The sequence below is a fragment of the Hypomesus nipponensis genome, chromosome 1 (assembly GCF_054491055.1).
Source record: "Hypomesus nipponensis isolate SF chromosome 1, ASM5449105v1, whole genome shotgun sequence".
In the NCBI taxonomy this organism is placed as follows: Eukaryota; Metazoa; Chordata; class Actinopteri; order Osmeriformes; family Osmeridae; genus Hypomesus; species Hypomesus nipponensis.
In genome coordinates, this window is record NC_140361.1 from 15,562,279 (window position 1) to 15,583,620 (window position 21,342).

Below are 21,342 nucleotides of genomic sequence, written 5' to 3' on the forward strand. Positions count from 1 at the left end.
CGTCCCGTCTGATGCCCCACGTGTGGTAAAACTTCCTAACGCATGTGGATTCTGCGTACGATATGTGTTTACTGTATTAAACCGTATACTTGGATATTATTCCAAAATGCTGTTCGGAAAAGACGTGCCATGGCGGCGACTGGAAGGCATGTCATTTGGCATGTATACTGCAGAAGAGATCAGGTAAGGAAACTGTCCTGAATGCACCAATAACACGCCATTGACTGTCAATACTGGATAGTTGTAACACAGTAGCATAGCCCACATATTATTATTTTCTAGTCCAACTATAACATCAATTTGGTAGAAGATGATACCTATATGACTTGAAACGACTTAACCCATTATAAACAAGCAGTGTCCTATATCGTGTTTTTCAGAAAGCTTAGCGTCAAGACCATAACGAACTACCGGTTCCTGGATGGTGTCGGAAATGTTGCTCCTAACGGGCTATACGACCTGTCTTTGGGTCCACCAGACTCCAAGGAGGTGTGCTCCACCTGTATGCAGGACTTTATCAACTGCCCCGGCCACCTAGGGCACATCGAGCTACCCCTGCCTGTCTACAATCCATTCTTTTTCGATGTAAGCTAACGCTACAACTCCAATATCTCATTCACTGCAGTTGTGTTGTTGGCCCTGGTCAGGGATTCAACGCACCAAGTGCCTCCTAGCCGTCAACGTCCTCATCCATTTCTCCTCCTCTCGTTGTTTTGTAGAAACTCTACCTCCTGGTGCGGGGCTCCTGTCTGAACTGCCACATGCTGTTGTGCCCTCGACCTGCCATCCACCTACTGCTAAGCCAGCTCAGGCTGCTGAATGCTGGAGCTCTGCTTGAGGTCTATGAGCTGGAGCCTGTCCTCAACAAGGTAAGCTAGCGACACATTCTCTAGCAGGGACTGTACCGTCAGAATCTTCTACTAGGAATCCACGGTCATATGTGTTTTCGCCCAAACAGATAAACGTTTTGGCCTGCTTTCTGACTGTCCTGTGTCTCTGCCTCCCTCCATACTTGTCTGACCGTTTCTCTCTCGGTGTGTGTGTGTGTCTAGTTTCTCGAGGATAATGCTCAGGCCTCTGGTGAAGAGATCCAGGAAACTCTGGAGAAATATTGTGAAGGAGTCCTCGCCAAGAAGACTGGAGATAACCAGCATCCCTTACCTGTAAGGACATGTGTGTGTCTGTGTGTGTGTGTGTGTGTGTCTGTGTGTGTGTAAGAAAGAGAGGAGGGAGAGAAAAACAAGTTGACGTGTGGATGGTACTTGTGTCCCCTGAAATGGTTGTCGGTGTTCTAACTGTGCCCCCACCATCTGTGATGCCCCAGATTAAGCACCTGTGTGAGAAGAGGAGCCAGCTGGTCACAGCCTTCTGGAGGGTCCACATGAACTCCAGGAAGTGTCCTCACTGCAGGTTAGTAGCGAGCCCCCTAGCAGAGGGGAGCAGACCCCCGCCAGCACGGTCAGTGGTATAGTCCTGCTATGCAGCAACACTGCTAAATAGTTGCAGTCAGGGGTGGTGCTTTTGCAAGCCCGCCGTTGAGGCTGACTGTGTGGGTGCCCCGTGCCGATGCAGCTGTGTTCCTGTCTGTTTCGACCAGGTGCGGGCGGTCTCAGGTGCGTCGAGAGCACAACAGCAAGCTCATCATTACCCTGCCAGCTACCATTCAGAAAAATCTACCAGACACGGTCATCGTTTCAGGTATCATTCCTCATTCTTGCTACCCGTCTGCTCAAGGACTCATTATACACTAGGCAACACAATGTTACCATTTTGTGTACTCGGCTATTTGGTACTATTGTTGTAGTAAGTTCTCCTCCAACCTGTTGTCTTCTTCCCCAGCTCCGGAGGACTCGATGGCGGGCAAGCGAGGCTACCTAACCCCCAGCACCGCCAAGGACCACCTTGTCAAGGTGTGGGAGAAAGAAGGTAGGTGGACTGAGAGTTCATAATTACAGCTCACACTATGGGCACGCTAAGCTCACACTGGTTTGCTTCAACATCAGTAGAATGATTAGAGGGTAGGAGCGTTTGCAAAGGGAACCGAAGGCCCCCCCCCCCTGTTTTTGAAGACGTCTGTTGAAGGTGTTTCCTGTTTCGGGCTCTCTGTCTCAGGGTTCTTCCTGAAGTGTCTTTTCCCTGGGCTGGAGGAGATCCAGGGCTCAAAGGCAGTTGTCTTCACAGACCTTTTCTTCCTGGACATGTTAGTGGTTCCTCCCTGCAGGTCAGACACGCACACCCACTCCCTCTCTCCATTCATTCATTTATCCATTCAAGTATCCTATCGAACGCTGCCCCCCTTTTCTGCCTCCCCTCCAGATACCGGCCGGTCAACCGCCTTGGAGACCAGCTGTTCACCAACGGCCAAACGGTCAACATGCAGGCTGTGATGAAGGACTGCACGGTCATCCAAAAGCTGCTGGCCATGATCGCTGGAGAGAAACTGCAGGAAGGACAGGAAGGAGAGACCGAGCTCCCCGCCCCCCCACAGGGGGTAGCAGCAGACCCCTCCAAGATCGACCAGGCCTTCCTGATTGGCATCCATGGCGCCACCCTGACAGACAAGCTGTACAACGTGTGGATCAGGCTGCAGAGCCACGTCAACATCGTGTTTGACAGCGACATGGACAAGCTCATTGCGGAGAAGTACCCCGGCATACGACAGGCGCGTAACCACGGAGACTGTCCTTCTGTTATTATATTCATATACTCATATTTTGCGCCGTTCTCTTATGCCTTTTGTCCCTAACCCCAGCCTACTCGGGTTATTTTCTTTTGCTCATATCTGTTCCTGTCATGGAAACTTTTTAAAAACTATTATTTGAGTTGAGCTTCTTTTGAAAAAGCGCTTGCAGCAACTGCACTTGCTAGGCTAATGGGTACATTACCAAGAACGTATAGTTAACTTTAATCATGAACAGACAACAAGGTGTGTGTGTCCCCTTTCCCCCATCATTCTCTTTTACGCATATTTCCCTTCTTCAAGGACAAATAAAGTAATCCATCCTGTTCACTCGCTCCTTTCAGATCCTGGAGAAGAAGGATGGATTGTTCCGGAAGCACATGATGGGTAAAAGAGTGGACTTCGCCGCTCGCTCTGTCATTTGCCCGGACATGTACATTGGAACAAACGAAATTGGCGTCCCCATGGTAACTATTTCTTGAGGTCACTTTATTTCTTTATGATAACACCAACTTGTTATTGGCATCTTGATAAATATCTGACCAAAAGCACGCTTAACCACATCCCTAATTGCTTCATCACCATAACTCTGCAGTTCCATTACAAGCCAAACAAACCCAGTTTTTCCCTTCATTCCTGAACCTCCATCTAGCCAGGTGACCTAGCTAACATCCCTAGCTAACCCCCCGGTTCTCAGCCAGTCTGTTCTTCGACTCGTGCTTCTATTCGCCAGGTGTTTGCCACCAAGCTGACGTACCCGCAGCCGGTCACGCCGTGGAACGTGAAGGAGCTGCGTCAGGCGGTGCTGAACGGGCCCAACGTGCACCCCGGGGCCATCATGGTGATCAACGAGGACGGCAGCAAGACCATCCTGAGCAGCAGCAGCCTCACACAGAGAGAGGCCATCGCCAAGCAGCTGCTCACCCCCTGCCCCGGGAGACACAAGATGCCCATGAAGATAGTAAGACACACACACAACCCCCCCACCATACACACACACACACACACAGCCATTGAAGATAGTAAGACACACACATAACCCCCCCCACACACACACAGCCATCGAAGATAGTAAGACACACACACTGCGTTTAGATGATGGTATCAATTTGAATCTAGCTTTATTCGGATAATGCGATTTTTTTGGGGGCAACTGCTATTATCCGAATATATATGGCAGTGAATAAACCAAATCACTGGCTGTAAGCATGTCATATCCCAGTACGATACGTGGCGCTGTTTTCATTACAACTAGTGGTGATACAGCCCTTTCCGCTTGACCTCTTCACCACTACCAACAACAACAACATCAACATTTCGAGAAAGACGGCGAACGGAGAGCAAGGTGAAGCTACGTCCCCTCTACATTTCGTGCATGATGACAATAGCAGTACTGCGAATGCAAACGGCGCTATTGGCGCAATTGGCTCGCGTTGTTTGTTTGTTTTCGGATAGAGTTATCTCGGGCTGTCGATCGGATCGTAGTCGGACCGCAATTATTCGAACACAGGAATTTGTTTCTTGTAACAAAATTACAAGAAACTGATCATTCTATTTCAGTCCAAATAAGCCAGTAATTCGAATCCATGTAAGCGCCCACACACACACACACACACACACGCCGTCCATGAAGATTGTAACACGGAGGCCGACCCAGAGCTCTGCTCCGTCCCCCAGGTGAACCGGCACATCAAGAACGGTGACGTGCTGCTGCTGAACCGCCAGCCCACCCTCCACCGGCCCTCCATCCAGGCCCACTCCGCCCGCATCCTGCCCGGGGAGAAGGTGCTGCGCCTCCACTACGCCAACTGCAAGGCCTACAACGCCGACTTCGACGGGGACGAGATGAACGCCCACTTTCCCCAGAGCGAGCTGGCCAGGGCCGAGGCCTACACCCTGGTCAGCACCGACCAGCAGTACCTGGTCCCCAAGGTAGGATTCACCCGCAACCCTGACCCCTCACCTACACCCTGGTCGGCAAGCAGGTTGAGTAAAGGTCACCTTTTGAGGGTTATATCACGTTAACGTCCTCACTCCCCCCCCCTCTGTCCTGATAAGGACGGGAAGCCCTTGGCAGGGCTGATCCAGGACCACATGGTGTCAGGCACCAGGATGACCACCAGGGGGTGCTTCTTCTCCAGGGACCAGTACACCGAGCTGGTGTACAGGGGCCTGACTGACAAGGTTGGCAGGGTCAAGCTCCTCCCTCCTGCCATCATGAAGCCACACCCCCTCTGGACTGGTAAACAGGTACGGTACCAGCGGAGGGACACATTAAGACATGTATTCATTTAGCAGACGCTTTTATCCAAAGCGACTTTCAAGAGAGAGCTTAGCAAAAGTGCATTGTTCAATGATCATAAACAACGAGCCCCAAAAACAATGTGGATAGCCAAAACATGAAGCATACATTGTGAAAAGCAAATACTTGCCAATGGGAAGAAACATAACAGCAAGTAGTTTAACAAATGACAAATTCAACAAATTACTGCGAGTACAAGTAGTTAATCCGTTACAACTAACCAACATTGGATCCAACAAATCTTTCATAAGATTTACCGTTGTACACCCGGAACAAGTGCGTCTTTAGCCTTTTCTTGAAGGTGGAGAGACAGTGTCTCTGATGGAGGTGGGGAGGTGATTCCACCATTCCACCATTAGGGGGCCAGACAGGAGAAGAGCTTGGGTTGGGAGCGCACGCTCTTGAGAGGTGGGACCACCAGACGGTTGTCAGAAGAAGTTCGAAGGTGGCGGGTGGGGGTGTAAGGCTGGACGACAGACTGGATGTAGGCAGGTGCAGTCTCGTTCACCGCTCGGAAGGTCAGTACCAGGGTCTTGAATCTGATGCGGGCCATGATGGTTAGCCAGTGAAGGGAGATGAGGAGCGAGGTGACATGGGAGCGTCTGGGTAGGTTGAAGACCAGGCGGGCCGCTGCGTTCTGAATCCTCTGGAGAGGGCGGGTTCCACATGCTGGGAGACCGGCGAGCAGCGAGTTGCAGTAGTCCAACTTGGAGAGGACAAGTGCTCGGACAAGCAGCTGGGTGGAATACTGGTATCTGACAGGTATCTCCTGATCTTCTGGATGTTGTAGAGGGTGAATCTACACAACCGGCAGACTGCAGCAATGTGGGCTGTGAGGGAGAGCTCGTCATCCATGGTGACCCGAGGTTCCTGGCAGAGGATGAAGGGGTCACGTCGCATCACCCACGGTGACGGAGAGATTGTGGGAGATTGAGGATTTGGCCGGGATGATGAGAAGTTCTGTTTTGGCGAGGTTCAGCTGGAGGTGGTGCTCGGTCATCCAGGCGGAGATGTCTGAGGCAGGCCTCGATCCTAGCTGAGATCCCCGGATCAGTCGGGGGGAACGACAGGTACAGCTGTGTGTCGTCAGCGTAGCAGTGGTAGGAGAAGCCATGGGAGGTGATGATTGGTCCAAGTGAGGTGGTGTACAGAGAGAAGAGGAGGGGTCCAAGGACGGAGCCCTGAGGGACCCCAGTGGAGGGTGAAGAAGGTACAGAAAGGTTTGTGAGGGTTTGAGGCAAAGGTAATTTTGTTCAGGAAGTAGTGACCGTTGTGTGTGTGTGTGGTGTGGAAAAGGATTTGAGGATGGAGTGTTACTTATCGAGGTCCAGTCCGTCTTTGGACTTGAGCCATCTCCTCTCAGCTGCTCGAATGGTGGACCGTTCTTCACGAAGAACATCCGTGAGCCACGGGCAGGAGGGAGAAGATCGTGCCGGCCTGGTTGACAAGGGACAGAGAGAGTCAAGTGATGCAGTTAATGTGGATATCAGGGTGGTGATGGCAGTGTCGGTGGGGAGAGACGTGAACTCGTCAATGGGAAGGGAGGATGTTACAATGGAGGAGAAATGGGAGGGGGGAGAGGGAGCGAAGGTTGCGGTGGAAAGTTCCGAGGGGTGGCGAGGTAGGAGGAGTCGGAGGGAGAGAGACAGAGAGTTGGATAAAGAAGTGATCGGAAATGTGTAGTGGGGTTACAGAGGTGAAGTCGGTGATGCGGTATGCGTGTCAGGATGAGGTCAAGGATCATCAACGGGTTTCCGTCATCCGGGAGGACGCTGAGGAGCATGTCCAGCTCCTCCACAAAGTCGGCTAGCGGACCTGGTGTGCGGTAGAGGACAACCAAGAGTACTTTGATAGGATCAGTTGGCATCACATCATGGCATTTGAATGATTTGGCAGTGACAGTGTGGTTCCTTCTCTTTAAGATGTGGATAAAGGGGCAGACCTGTTCCACCACCTCGCCCGGATGAGCGGGGTGAGTGTGAGAACAAGTTGTTGACAGAGAGAGCAGTGTTCTCTGGGCCTGTCCATGTCTCTGTCGGCACAAGGGCGTGAAGAGATGCACGAGATTGATTTCACTTGACGTCCTCGTCTACAGAACACGCATACATAAAAATCACCTAATCAACAGTGAGTTTGTTTCACCTGATTTTGTGTGTATGTGTGTTCCAGGTGGTGTCAACATTGCTGCTGAACGTTATACCAAATCAGGCCCTTCCTCTGAACCTGACGGGCAAGGCTAAGATCCCCTCCAAGGCCTGGATCATTAACCCACCCAGGCCCGTTCCAGGCTACTCTCCTGATACAATGTGTGACTCTCAGGTAACCCCCCCGGCCCCCCCCCCACACACACACACACCTGACTTGCAGGAACACACACAATATGGCCATGATAGAAGATTCCGGAGGGTGTTTGGGAGCTCTGTGTGACCAGAGAGGTGTTGCTGCAGGTGCTGTTCCGCCAGGGGGAGCTGCTGGTGGGGGTGCTGGACAAGGCCCACTACGGCAGCTCGGCCTACGGCCTGGTCCACTGCTGCTACGAGCTCTACGGAGGGCAGACCAGCGGCAAGCTGCTCAGCTGTCTGGCCCGCCTCTTCACCGCTTACCTGCAGCTCTACCGGGGATTTACTATGGGTACCACACACGCTCACACACGCTCTCACACGCACATTCGCACACAGGCACGCTCACCTCTTTAGGCTACTTAATGACACCTTACAGTCATAAAGTATGTTTTAAATGGCATAAATGCTGCCAATTAATAATTGATGTAACAACTTATTGTAAATGGACAGTAGCCTAGCCTGTCGATTTAAGGGAGCATGTACGCTGTCTGCTTCATTTGATCTTGATACGCTAAGCATTCTGTAGCAACAATATAGCCACTATTTATTAATTAAAACTACTCCAGCATAATAATGCACCTAAAATACAAACATGAGCAAGGGCAGCAATCGCTATCGAATCGACATGTACAATTTTGCTAGCAAGGGAAGAATAGCCTACAAACAACAAAAATCACCAGTTAATTTAAATTAGCCAGAACTATAGACTAATACTAGCCTGGCTGCCAGCCCAACTTAGCCCCGCCTACAAAACTATTTGGTCGGGAAGTTGGGTCTGGGGGGGCACGTTTTGGGGAAAACTGTCCAAACAGGAGCTGTTCGGACCAATGAAATTGTCAGGGCGGGCTTTATACGATGATGGGCAGATGATCAACAGTAACGTAATCAACCACGTCACCAAAGAGCGCTTTGGTTGAATTCATTTTCAACTAACAACATATTACGTTGTTCTGATTGGTTGTAGGTCTATCCAATTGAGCGAAGAGGCATTTGTTTTACGTGTTCGGTTGAAACACGCCCCATATACTCACAGCCCAACGGAGAGTTCTCAGACTCATATTCTGACTAAAATTATGAGTATGACAACGTCAGGCTAGACTAACAGCCTTATATGAACTGACAACTTAAGTTATACGACTTAGCTCTACAGTTCTTAAGGACGCACACACGCAATCTCAACTGCGCTGTGGAGCGCGTGTCCGTGCTATCCTCGGATAAAATGTTGTACAGCCCTATTTCTTATACCGTGTGTTTCTGATACACGGAAACATCTACATAGCGGAAACACTGCACACGCAGACAGTCTCACATACACACACACACATGCACTCTCACACGCGCACCTACTCTCACACACACACGCACACACACTCTCTCTCACACAGCCAACACACTCACACAATCGTAGACCAACTGTCACTCGAGGGGTATTTGAATATATGCAGGATTGCATTGCCTTTGTGAGATAAAGTGTTTTTTCATATTGGATTTTTGCATGTACTTTTAATACCCAATGGCTGTGAAAGTACCAAGTCAATGAAGTGAATCGCCAAGCACAATTTCAAGACTATATATCAACCTAATATCAACCTATGTATTACAGATCTGTAAATACAACTGTCGGATACAGTCAAGTTGAGCATCTCAGAGGACTGCACAAAGAATACAGTATGAAGGGCAGTTAAATAGTATCACAATATGGGAGGTTTTACTACCATGAGCAATGTTAGGGGGTGACATCAACACAGCCTTCGCAAGAACAGACAGAAGACGCTGCATTCATGATGCTAGATAGCGTTTGTTTAGGCTTTAGATAAGGCTCCTACAAATGGCCCTGATGTTGCATGTTCTCATGAGCTAATATAGAAGGGCATAGTTCAAACATTGTTGATTATTATCAGAGCATTTCAAACAGTATACAAGTTATCAGTGGTGGGTATCAGTGGAGAAGTAATCATGATCTTTAATTGTCGTTCACCGATCTGTGGTTGAGGACAGACCTCTTCAATAGCTATGTGTTACACTGAATTTCAAAGGCACACCACAAACAAAGACACACACTTTCACACCACAAACTCACTCACTCACTCACTCACACACACACACACACACACACACACACACAGACACACTGTGTGACACGCCCTGTGTGTGTGTTTCAGGAGTGGAAGACATCTTGGTGAAGGAAGGGGCTAACCGCCAGAGGAAGTGGATCATCCAGGAGTCATTGAAGTGTGGCACCAAGGTGACGCCAGGGCGAGGACCAACATTCCACGGCAAGGTTCACTGTCAGGCCAGTGTCGTCGTTCGTTGTCGTTAACGCTGTGTTGGTTGTTGTTGTTCCCAGGCCCTGCAGGCGACGTTCAGCCTGGCGGAGGGGGTGGGGGAGGAGGAGGCGCGGGGACGCTGGCAGGACGCCCACCTCAACCCCGACCAGAGAGACTTCAACATGGTCGACCTCAAGTTCAAGGAAGTGGCCAATCAGGTCAACAACGACATCAACAAGGTCTGTGGCCAAGTGGGAGGAAGTTTGTGTTCCTGTGTTACGTGCGTCCGTTTTCTAGATGGTGATGTCACCGGGTTGGCGGATGAGTTGTGTTCATGATTGAGGTAGCGAGTGAGTGGAGTGGTGGAGTGGTGGAGTGGTGGTGAGTGAGGTGTTAACCATGTCTGTGTGCAGGTGGTGATGCCTCTGGGTCTGCACTGCTCCTTCCCAGACAACAACCTCCAGCTCATGGTGCAGTCTGGAGCCAAGGGTTCTACTGTCAACACCATGCAGGTACACACACGCCCACACAACGCCAACGTACACAAATCTCACACGATCTCACGCACGCACTCCGTCTCACCCACCCCCACACCCATGTCGACCCCTCCCACCCCCGCACCCTGTGTTTTGGTTAGATCTCCTGCCTGCTGGGCCAGATCGAGCTGGAAGGCCGGCGGCCTCCCCTGATGCCCACGGGGAAGTCCCTGCCCTGCTTCCAGCCCTACGACAGCTCGCCGCGGTCTGGAGGCTTCGTGTCCGGGCGCTTCCTCACCGGCATCAAGCCCCCGGTAAACGCCACACCGACGGAATAACATGTCCCTCTGCTCCCCCTGGAGGTGTCTGGTTCTGGGGTTCTGATGCAGCCTGGCTGGGTCTCCGGTGGGGGTGTCTGTGTGTGTTTCTTTCAGGAGTTCTTCTTCCATTGCATGGCGGGGCGCGAGGGGCTGGTGGACACGGCCGTCAAGACCAGCAGGTCTGGGTACCTGCAAAGGTGAGGCTCACCATGTCCTCCTCCTCTCTTTCCCCACTCCTCCTCTCCTTCTCAACCTCTGGTAACCAGCCTCCTCTCCTCTTTACTCCTCTTCCTCTCAAGGCTCTTTCCCCCCTCCTCCTCTCCTTCTCAACCTCTGGTAACCAGCCTCATCTCCTCTTGACTCCTTCCTCTCGAGCCTCTTTCCCTTCTCCTCCTCTCCCTCTCAACCTCTGGTAAACCTGCCCCCTCTCCTCCTCTAACCTCCGGTCCACCTCCCCCCACCCCCCTTGCTGTGCCGTGTTACAGATGTGTGATTAAGCACCTGGAGGGTCTGGTGGTCCAGTATGACCTGACGGTGAGGGACAGTGACGGCAGCGTGGTCCAGTTCCTCTACGGAGAGGACGGCCTTGACATCCCCAAGACCCAGTTCCTGCAGCCCAAACAGTTCCCCTTCCTCCAGGACAACTACGAGGTACACACACACCTCTTTCTCGAGGACGATGAGAAATGACGCGATGCTTTCCCCAATACATCATGAAAACTGTTAGGTACACAGAAACGAATTCTCTGACTTGCAGTATTACAGTGGAGATGATGGTATATCATAAATACAGACAGATGATAACCGCATGAATACAGACAGTTCCTCATCGCTCACGGCTGTTAAAACCACGCGCTTCGAGTCCTAGTTCATCTGCTGCACTCGTATCTCTTTTGGATGAAAAGCGTCGGCTAAATGCCGAAACGTGACGGTTCCGCAGGTGATCCGCAAGGCCCGGTGTCTGGACGAGGTCCTGGCCCGCCTGGACCCTCAGGCGGCCGCGCGGCACTTCAGCTCCGTCCAGCGCTGGCGCTCCAAGAGGGAGGAGCCGGGGCCGCGCCAGGGGGCCTTCCTGCTGTTCTCCCAGAAGAAGCTGGCCAAGCTGAAGGCCCAGCTGCAGGGGAGCAGCCTGACCAACGGCAGGGGGAGCGCCACGCTGCAGGTGCCTTACTCGCGTGCACACGCAGACACGCACACAGAGACGCACACGGAGAGATACCGACACACCCACGCACACAGAGACACGCACAGAGATACTGACACACACACACACACACACACACACACACATACACATAGGTATACACACACGGATTTTCACACGCGCGCACACAAACACAAAAACTAAACAGGCAGACGGGCAACCCTGACAGAGACACACACCTCGACACACTGCGTTCTAAGGAGGTTTTCAACTGTGTACAGCTGGTGGATCGCTGGCGGGAGCTGGACCCGGCCACCCTGTCCAAGTACAGCAGGAAGACTTCTCACTGCCCCGAGCCCTGCCTGTCCTGCCTGCGGCCAGACCTGGCCTTCGGCTCCGTGTCGGAGACCTTCCACACCATCGTCGAGAACTACCTACAGGAAGTCACCTCCCGACAGGAAGCCGGTCCGCGATCACAGCACCTGGACACCGATAGGTCAGGACCCCCCTAGGGATCAAAGCTTTGCTGTTTCGGAGACTGTTTATCTCCCGTGCTGCCTGTTCAACTTCAACTGCGGTCGTCAGCTTCAACTCCGGTTTCTACTTTCTTCATTCGACTGTGTCTGTTCATCTCCACTCAGCTGTGCTCTAAATGTTCCTTAGTGTGGTCTGTGTGCTGTACTGTTAGTATACTATACTTCACGGGATATTGCAGGGGTGGACAACCCTGGTCCTCGAGAGCCGCTGTCCTGCATGTTTTAGATGTTTCCATGCTCCAGCGCACGGGTTTTAAATGAATGGGTTGTTATCAAGCTCTGTGGAAGCCGGGTACTGATCAACTCGTGGAGGGGCGTGGAATTATGAGTGACAGCCTAACAAGGAAGGCAGAAGACTCCTCAGTCATGTTGCCTTCAGGAAATGGTATCACTGCAAGAACTGCAAAACTGTTTTTTTTTTTATGGAAATGGAAAAACTGTTTTACATTCTGTCATAGTTCTCGCATTGACACCATTTCTTGAAGGCAACATGGCTGAGGAGAGTCTTGTGCCTTCTTTGTTCGGCTCACGCATAATTCCACGCCTCTCTGAGTTGAAGCCCCCTACGCAAAATCGGGGCCAAAAGTCTGAAACTGAAAAAAACGGATCTGAAACTGAAAGAAAAAAAAGATTTCAAGCCTAGTTCGAATCTGAAAACATGAAATGTGGAACTGAAAACAACTATGTAAATGAAACATTTCAATCAATAATTTATTCACAATAAATGATCCCGACCCGGTTGCGTAGGAACCGGTTCCACAGTGGAACCAGCTTTCAGTACCCAACACACATACACCCTTTTCTAAACCCACACCCAGACTTCGTCAGCTGCTGCACCTGAAGTGGCAGCGCTCCCTGTGTGACCCCGGGGAGGCGGTGGGTCTGCTGGCGGCCCAGAGCATCGGGGAGCCCTCCACCCAGATGACCCTGAACACCTTCCACTTCGCCGGGCGCGGGGAGATGAACGTCACGCTGGGAATACCCAGGTAGGACGCACACACACACTCACCAGTTTTATTTGTATATTTTGTGTGTTGTTGTTCCCTCTGCTATACTGGAGATAATGTTCTGCTCTCCGCTCACTATCTCTCCCCCCCTACTCAGGTTGAGGGAGATCCTGATGATTGCCAGCTCCAGCATCAAGACCCCCATGATGAGGGTTCCAGTGTTCCAAACCAAGAAGGCCCTGAAGAGGGTGAAGGCCCTGAAGAAGAAGTTGACCCGTGTGTGTCTGACCGAGGTCAGAGAACACCCCAGAACACCCCCTGCCGACACCGCTGATCACAACAACAACATCCAGGCCTTTCTGTCCGTTCAGGTCATGTCAGAACAGGAACAGCACACAAACTCTATTTCAACCCCACACAGTTCCTCAACTGATATTAAAACGCTGCGCCAAGTATTGCCCAAGCATAAACAATCAAACGTTATTTATATAGAACATTTTTAAACATTCTTCCCTGACACCTCTGAAATTAGATGATTGAGCTCTTTCCTGGTAAATGTTAAAGATGCTGTAGAGCAAATTCCATGGTTTGCTTCTCAGTACATTATATACGTGAGAAATTAGTTTCTGAAAGCATGTGCAAAGCGCAATAACTTTGTCTCACTGAAATGTAGAGTTAGACCGTTGAACAGTTTCTCACCTGTTTTCAGCCCAGTTTTTGTGTAGGCGGGGCAAAACCCAACCTATCTACGTCTCAACCACCTATCTACCTATCTCAGACTTAGTGTTTCCCACACATAGACTAATTTGTGGCGGTGCACCACAGAGACAACACAGGCCGCCACATAATGCGTTTCGTAAAAAAAAAAAAAAAACACTATGTAGCTTAAAACACGCAGCGTATTCGTTCAGCTGCATTTCCTTTCCCTGTTCTCCCTCCGTATTCCTGTCACTCACGCGTATTTCTCACATACGCAAAGAGTCACAACGTCAGCACACTTTAGCAACGATGCATACCTACGCCGTTCACGGCGCGTCATCAGACCGGAAGTCGCCATATTGGAGGCACTCCGCATCACAACAAGCACAGGCACTGAAGTATATACCGAACGTCGTCAAGGAAAATGGTTAATTATTGCCATGTTTCAAGTTGTACCAATATTTGCAATATTATCGCCTTCCAAAAGTTATTAAAAACCAGGGATAGGAATGTCAGAGATTATCAAAGTAAAGGAGGCGCTTCCCTTACAAAAAAAAATTATTCTTCAAGTTTATTTTGTAATCATACATAGTATAAAAAGTATGCTATTATCATGTTACTTAAAGTATACTAGCAGTCTACTTATTTATATACTTTTTTTGTACTAAGTAAACTGACTTGGCCCACTTTTTAGGTAATTTAACACACTTATAGTGTATTTCACGGTTTTCTTTTGAATACTGCAAAGTAACCTGTGTAGTGCACTTTCAGTTCATGAAGTATACTTCCTCAAGTACTTCAAAGTATACTTTGGAATACTCTAAGAAGTACTTCAAGAAGTAAGCTTCTAAATATAATTTTCCTATTACTTACTATGTATTAAAATGTTTAGGGGTCCCCACAAACGCCTCAGATCTTAAATCACTTGGAGAGAACGGGGCCCTTAGTTCTTAGCTGAAAGAAGCTATTCACTACGCATGCGTTAACATTGTAAGAATACAGCTGTTCTTATGAAATGTAACAGTCATTTAACTCATGGTTACAATGGTAAACCAGCACAACAATGGCAATTACCACGCAACAAAACACTACATTCTAAGCAGACACATTTCAAAAACGAAATTCATAAAGTTACATTTGTATTTCGAACAAACAGCAAACTTATCAGCAAAACACTATTTACCGCATTGCATCATGGGAATTGACTAGCCAATGAGCCACACTATCTTCATTAATTCACGTTCTTATTTCGTTCTTCAGTCAGTTTGACAGTATAACCTTCAAATGCATAATGCAACCCTTCTGTCTGCTTCTTTCTCAAGTAGCTTTTTCGTTTTTTTTCCATTCCATTTTTTCCATTTTCCATTCCGTTAACAACACATTCCAATTGATAATTATTAGCATAAGATTCTAGGGCTTCAGAATGTTTTGGCAGTAATTAAGGTTACAGCTTCAATACCAAAAAAGATGTGAATGTGTAATGCATAAAAGATTTTCATAGACATTAATAATTAGAATGAGATGGATCTAAAAAATGTAACCTGTAATGTACTTGAATATTATTTGGACTGTTTTTGCTGTATAATAATAGAAAAGATGAAGAATAATAGTTTAAGCATATTTCTTAAAAGTATATCAAAAGTGAGCTATTTTCAAAGCATACTTAAAAGTACATTAAAGTGAACTATTTTACATATTTACATTTATATTTATTCATTTAGCAGACGCTTTTATCCAAAGCGACTTCCAAGAGAGAGCTTTAAAAAGTGCATAGGTCACTGATAATAACAACAAGATAGCCCCAAAGCATTGCGGGTAGCCAAAAACAAGAAGTACACATTGTGAACAACCAAAAATAAGTGGTAAAGGGAAGAAACCATAAGAGCATGTAGTTAAGCAAGTTACAATTAAACAACATGAATCTCTAAGTGCAAGTGTACCTGTAGGAAAGCAACAAAAATAGGATTAACTAAAATAGAATACAACAGTTTAAATCAGCTACCACTAACCAACAAGAGCAACAGTCTAAGCAAGAGTCATTGTGATCCTTGAGGAAACTAGCGTTGGGTTCAGCAAACCATTCCTAAGTACCGTTGTACTCCCGGAACAAGTGTGTCTTGAGCCTTCTCTTGAAGGTGGAGAGACAGTCTGTGTCTCTGATGGAGGTGGGGAGTTGATTCCACCACTGGGGGGCCAGGCACTGTGTTGGGACCGGGCGGTCTTGAGCGGTGGGACCTCCAGGTGGTTGTCTGAAAAAGACCGTAGGTGGCGGGTGGGTGTGTAGGGCTGCAGGAGAGACTTGATGTAGCATGTATTTTCTAAGTATACTTCTTACAAAAGGGAACTATTTTCAAAGCATACTTAAAAGTACATAAAAAGTGAACTCTTTTCTAAGTATACTTCTTACAAAAGTGAACTATTTTCAAAGCATACTTAAAAGTATATCAAAAGTGAAGTCTTTTCTAAGCATACAAAAGTGAAGTCTTTTCTAAGCATACTTCTTAGAAGTATATCAAAAGTGAACTATCCATATTTTAGTATACTTATAGTATACTTTAATATACTTATTTTTTGGACGCGTTTTGATGAGCTTTTCGGTTGTTTGGACATGGCTACATTCACTTAAAGTATTCAAAGCGCTTAATACTCCATTGTACTTCGTTCAGTTTTTTACACCGAGTGCCTCCACAATGTCCGCGCATCCGGGTTACCGCGCAGGACATGATGTCGGTGAAAACCCTCTATATCAGCGAGCTTTCAGCATTAGTGCCGTAGCTAAAGGTCTAGGAAAGTTGAGGCTACTTTTCGCTAGGTACCTACGAACATGTCGTAATAGAATGTTCCCCTTCGTTCTTTGGTGACAAGTCTTACCAAAAGCTCCATAACGCTGGTCGGCGTCATGGAGCCGACCGGTTAAAAAGTTATTTAACACTAGCGCTCCTACCTGCATATGCAGACATTTTTTGTTGGTTGTTGATTTTGTGAAGGTGTGAATCATTTTGGATTCATATTTAATTTAATATAATAAAGTTCTGTGTAACAAATTATTTTGAACCCCCCCCCCGCCACAGAGGCGGCGCCTTCCATGCAGGGGGCGGAGCTTCAGCTCCTTCAGACAACACGCCCTCCCAGTCTCAAGCAGAGAAGAGTGATGATTTTTTGACGATTTCAAAGCCTAGTTTAAAGTACTTTATTTCAATTCAATTTGATTGAAAATCAACTTGCAGAGCACAATGTGTCGAGCATGTACCACTGAATTATGTTGATTTTACACAGATTACTACAGTACATATTAAAATCAAACAGTGATAACTAAATTCACAAGTACATAGATACATAGATATGGTACTTGTCTGTTTTTCATTCTAATTTGGATGGGTAGTTAACAACACATTCTTTTGTGGTGTATGGAGCTCAAAACTCAGTTAGGGTTAGTTCTTTTCAATTCTGCTTTACAGCATCTTTATTCTCAAGTGCTATAATGAGTATTGTGACACACTGGCTAGCCAGAGAACTTTCAGTCCTCCCACGCATGCATATTTGAGAAAAAGACATGTGAAAATGTTATTGCTCAACTAAACTAGAGTTCCCTTTTGGTGTGGTCGCCAAAGAAACATGTTTGTGTATCTCTTAACCACCAGAAGAAAAACTGCAGATTTAGCTATCGTGTGTTAGATTTCTGCAAAAAAAACATTCCGTTTTCATCCAGTATGGAGGAGTTTCGAGTTATGAATCGCCCCCTTTGTACAAACGAATCTGAAACAAAAAGCTCTCCCGCAGTATTTTAGACGTTTGTTCTGAGGACCTGCACCCATCTCTGTTCGACATGCTCAAGGCTTCTGTCTCAATGGTAGTGGTGGTGAGTGAGACGATAAAACTGCAATATTACTTATGTCACTGTCTAATCTCCATATTTTAGATATCAGAATGGGATTATAGAGGAAAACCCTGTGGCTAAGTCTTTAGCACTCAGTAGCATTCCCCCGGCCCCCAGCCTGCCTCCCCCCAATCAGCAGCAACCCTGGAGTTTTGTGATTGGTAGACTGGATTGTTTATAGCAAGCGCAAAAGAGTTTTGAACCAATAACAAATGATACTACTAAGTACGGTACTACGTATACGGCTGGATGGGGGGGGGGGGGGGGGGGGCTTAGGTGGGTGACTTGAGGCCCCTCAAGCCCCTCCGCCTCTCCCGGCCCAGCCAGTGCGATCTCCTGTCACGATCATTCACGTGGTGTTAGCTCGACGAGGCTATCCTTTCCTGTTCTAGCCTTGGGGGTCTCTCTGTCGCTGTTCCCAGGTCCTGCACAAGGTGGACGTCCTGGAGACGTTACGCTTGGAGTTGCACAACAGGCAGAAGCACCGCGTCTTCATGGTCAAGTTCCACTTCCTCCCTCCTCAGCGTTACCAAGATGACAAGCTGCTGTCGCCTCAGCAGATCCTGCGCTACATGGAGACCAGGTACGCGGGATCTAGGTGGATATGCTGACGTGTTCTCGCCGAATTCTAGGCCCAATGACCCCAGCCCCTCTCCTCCCCTCCAGGTTTTTCCGCCTTCTGCTGGAAGCCATTAGGAAGCGCAACGCCAAGCTAGCCTCCATCAACGCTGTGGAAACACGCAAGGCCACGTCCCAAGACAAGGACCAGGACATGGGGGACTCGGCTGCCAGACCGGTGAGTGACTCACGCACGCACGCACGCACACAGGCACCTTCAGGCTCTCTCTCTCCCTTCCTCACCCGTGTGTGTGTGTGTGTGTGTGTGTGTTTGTGCGTGCGTGCGTGCGTGCTCCGTATGCAGGAGGCAGAGGGGGATGCAGAAGAGGAGAGCAGGATTGTGGATGACGAGGGGAACGAGGGAGACGCCGACGCCTCGGACGCTAAACGGAGAGGGAAACAGGAAGAAGAGGTACTCACACACACGTTATTTAATCTCTGTGAGGGTACAGAGTTAGTGCTGTGTGCAAACTGATAGTGTGTGTGTCCTATGTCCGTAGGTGGACTATGAGAGTGAGGAGGGTGAAGGAGGGGAGGAGGAGGAGGAGGAGGAGGAGGGGGTGGAGCGAGAGGAGCAGGCGGAGGAGCAATCCCCTCAAGAGGAGGACGCGAGCCTTGACCCTGCTCCTGCTGAGGTAGGAGCAGGAGCAGGCAACGCAGCTGGAAGAGAGCCCATGGACAGTGAGATGGACGTGATGAGGGTGAATGCAGTTCTAGAAAGCAGTACCTTCATAGAGAACTACAGCTACGACACCCAGGACGGACTCTGGTGTGAGGTGGGTCTGTCTGTCTGTCTGTCTGTCTGTCTGTCTGAGTGACTGTTTGGCTGTTTGTCTGTGTGTCTAACTGCCTGCCTATCTGTCAGGCTGGCTTTTTGTATGTCTGGATGGCTGTTTGACTGTCTGTCAATCTGGCTGTCTGTTCATCTGTCTGCCGTTTAGTCTGGCTGCCTGCCTGTCTGGCTGGTCATCTGGTTGTCTGTTTGTTTGGCTGTGTCATCTGACTCTGTTTGTTTTGCCATCTCTGACTGTTGATCTGACTGTTGATCTGTCGTGTCTCTCTATTCCTGGATTCTTGTCTTCTTCTGGGATTCTGTAGTATTTCTCTCTTGTGCCACCAGGTGACAATAGTGTTGCCGGTTGCCAATGTTCACTTCGACCTTACCTCGTTGGTGGTGTCGCTGGCCCAGACTGCCGTCGTCGTGGAGACCAAGGGGATCACTAGGTGTCTACTGAGCGAGGTCACAACGCGTCAGGGTGCCAAGGAGACGCTGCTCAACACCGAGGGCATCAACATGCATGAGCTATTTAACCATAGTGATGTGGGTCACACATACACACCCTTCATATTCTGCTGTCATACTGTCTACCACACACACCCATCATATTTTACTGTTCTACTGTCTACCGGTAAGTTAGAACGTGTATGTAGTCTACTGGTTCTATTGTCTAAGTTAGAATCTACATGTTGTCCTCTGGTTCTATTGTATAAGTTAGAACCTATATGTTGTCCTCTGCAACAGACAGCCTTAGACTAGTCTAACCTGACCATTTTTACAAACAGTCTAAGGCTAAAACTAGTCTCAAACTAAGTTTATGCAACTGGCCTCTGGTTCTACTGCTCTTCCAGATTCTGGATGTGACCCGTCTCTACTCCAATGAGGTGCATGCCATGGCCAACACCTACGGCATCGAGGTGGCTCTCCGTGTCATCGAGAAGGAGATCAAAGATGTCTTTGCTGTCTACGGTAACTTAGCCACACCAGCAGTTAGTTTGATCTAGACCTGTAGAATTTACGTGAATGAACATGAAAACATTCAATGTTAAAGAATCCATGTTGTCCTAGATATAGTATATAGATCATATACATTTGTAAACTTAATTTCCTGTGGTTGTGTGTGGGTGTGTGTGTGCGTGGGTGTGTGTGTGTGTGTAGGAATCGAGGTGGACCCCAGACACCTATCCCTTGTAGCAGACTACATGTGTTTCGAGGGCGTCTACAAACCGCTCAACCGCTTTGCCATTCAGTCCAACTCCTCCCCCCTTCAGCAGATGACCTTCGAGACCAGTTACAAGTTCTTAAAGCAAGCCACCATGCTGGGTAAGGGCAAGCTTTGCTTCAGCTTTGCCAAAATGTACTCCCGTCACTTCCTGCCTCGACAAGGATGGGTCACAGCAGGATGTTGGCCTTATATAGCTTTCGTCTGCCAATCAATGTCAATAGATCTAGCAGAACTGCATGGTGCATGGTGCAGTTGTTGCGTGCAGTCCAGCCTGCTGAGTGAATGCTTTGTTCTGACCTTGGCGTTGCGTGTCGTGTTTGTGTTTTTCTCCCAGGCTCCAGTGATACGCTGCGTTCACCCTCAGCCTGTCTGGTTGTGGGTAAGGTGGTCAAAGGAGGAACTGGTCTCTTTGACCTAAAACAGCCATTGCAATAAACAGCCTTGTGTATGCAGAACTACACCACAGTCAGCCACCACAGACACCACATGTCGATGTCATGCAAAGGGGTGGTATTCTGCCTGACTTATGTTGTTTCAGAAGATGAAGAGAGAGGATGGTTTTTGCAATGGATTTATTTTGTGTGTTATTATTTGGGGGGGGGGGGGTTGTTGAGTTTTGAGTCTTGTGGACAAATATTGTGACATGTTTCCATCGTTAATTTAGTCAGGTTCATCAAGGGACTGTTACGTTTGATTTCTTTTGGCAAAATAAAAACACAAAACTGTCTGCATATAGTCTACATGCACAAGAAATCCAGCAACGGTATCATGTTTTTGGAAATAAACAGTTTCTCATGTTCCCAGACTCTTTGATTAATCATAGTGTAATACAATTCTTTGATCAAGTAGGAAGGCCAAAGTTGATAGTCCTTATTAAGCACTTTACATTAAGGTGACAACATGTAACTTCAAAGCGATACCTGCCATGTAGCTGCTCTAGTGAAAATAGGGAGAGGTTGGGCTTTCCAGAGCAAAGTGCATGTTGACGTTGTTCACATTTTAGTGACACCCCGCTCAACTTCCCCAATCCACTCATCCATTAGACCCATCCCCAATAATTGTGCTGCTTTTAATTTCCTGCTAACACAGACTATCATTTTATATACAACGTTTACTTTAGGTAATGCTATG

The 21,342-nt window shown here is 48.4% G+C and overlaps 1 protein-coding gene across 1 annotated transcript; it reads left to right on the forward strand.

Moving 5' to 3' along the window:
- The first annotated feature begins 16 nt into the window (after positions 1–16).
- On the forward strand, positions 17–21,010 carry polr1a (RNA polymerase I subunit A). Its single transcript, XM_084697254.1, has 33 exons — positions 17–183; positions 381–585; positions 720–869; positions 1,053–1,163; positions 1,325–1,410; positions 1,598–1,698; positions 1,840–1,926; positions 2,113–2,221; positions 2,317–2,662; positions 3,025–3,147; positions 3,414–3,641; positions 4,358–4,612; positions 4,739–4,930; positions 7,152–7,301; positions 7,430–7,613; positions 9,487–9,569; positions 9,672–9,830; positions 10,005–10,103; positions 10,229–10,381; positions 10,502–10,584; positions 10,873–11,038; positions 11,328–11,549; positions 11,813–12,027; positions 12,886–13,053; positions 13,172–13,307; positions 18,013–18,173; positions 18,257–18,386; positions 18,513–18,620; positions 18,709–18,984; positions 19,329–19,529; positions 19,838–19,955; positions 20,145–20,309; positions 20,546–21,010. The coding sequence occupies exons 1-33, from the start codon at positions 107–109 to the stop codon at positions 20,644–20,646; spliced, it is 5,148 nt and encodes a 1,715-aa protein (XP_084553380.1). The 5' UTR covers positions 17–106; the 3' UTR covers positions 20,647–21,010.
- The last annotated feature ends 332 nt before the right edge of the window (positions 21,011–21,342 follow it).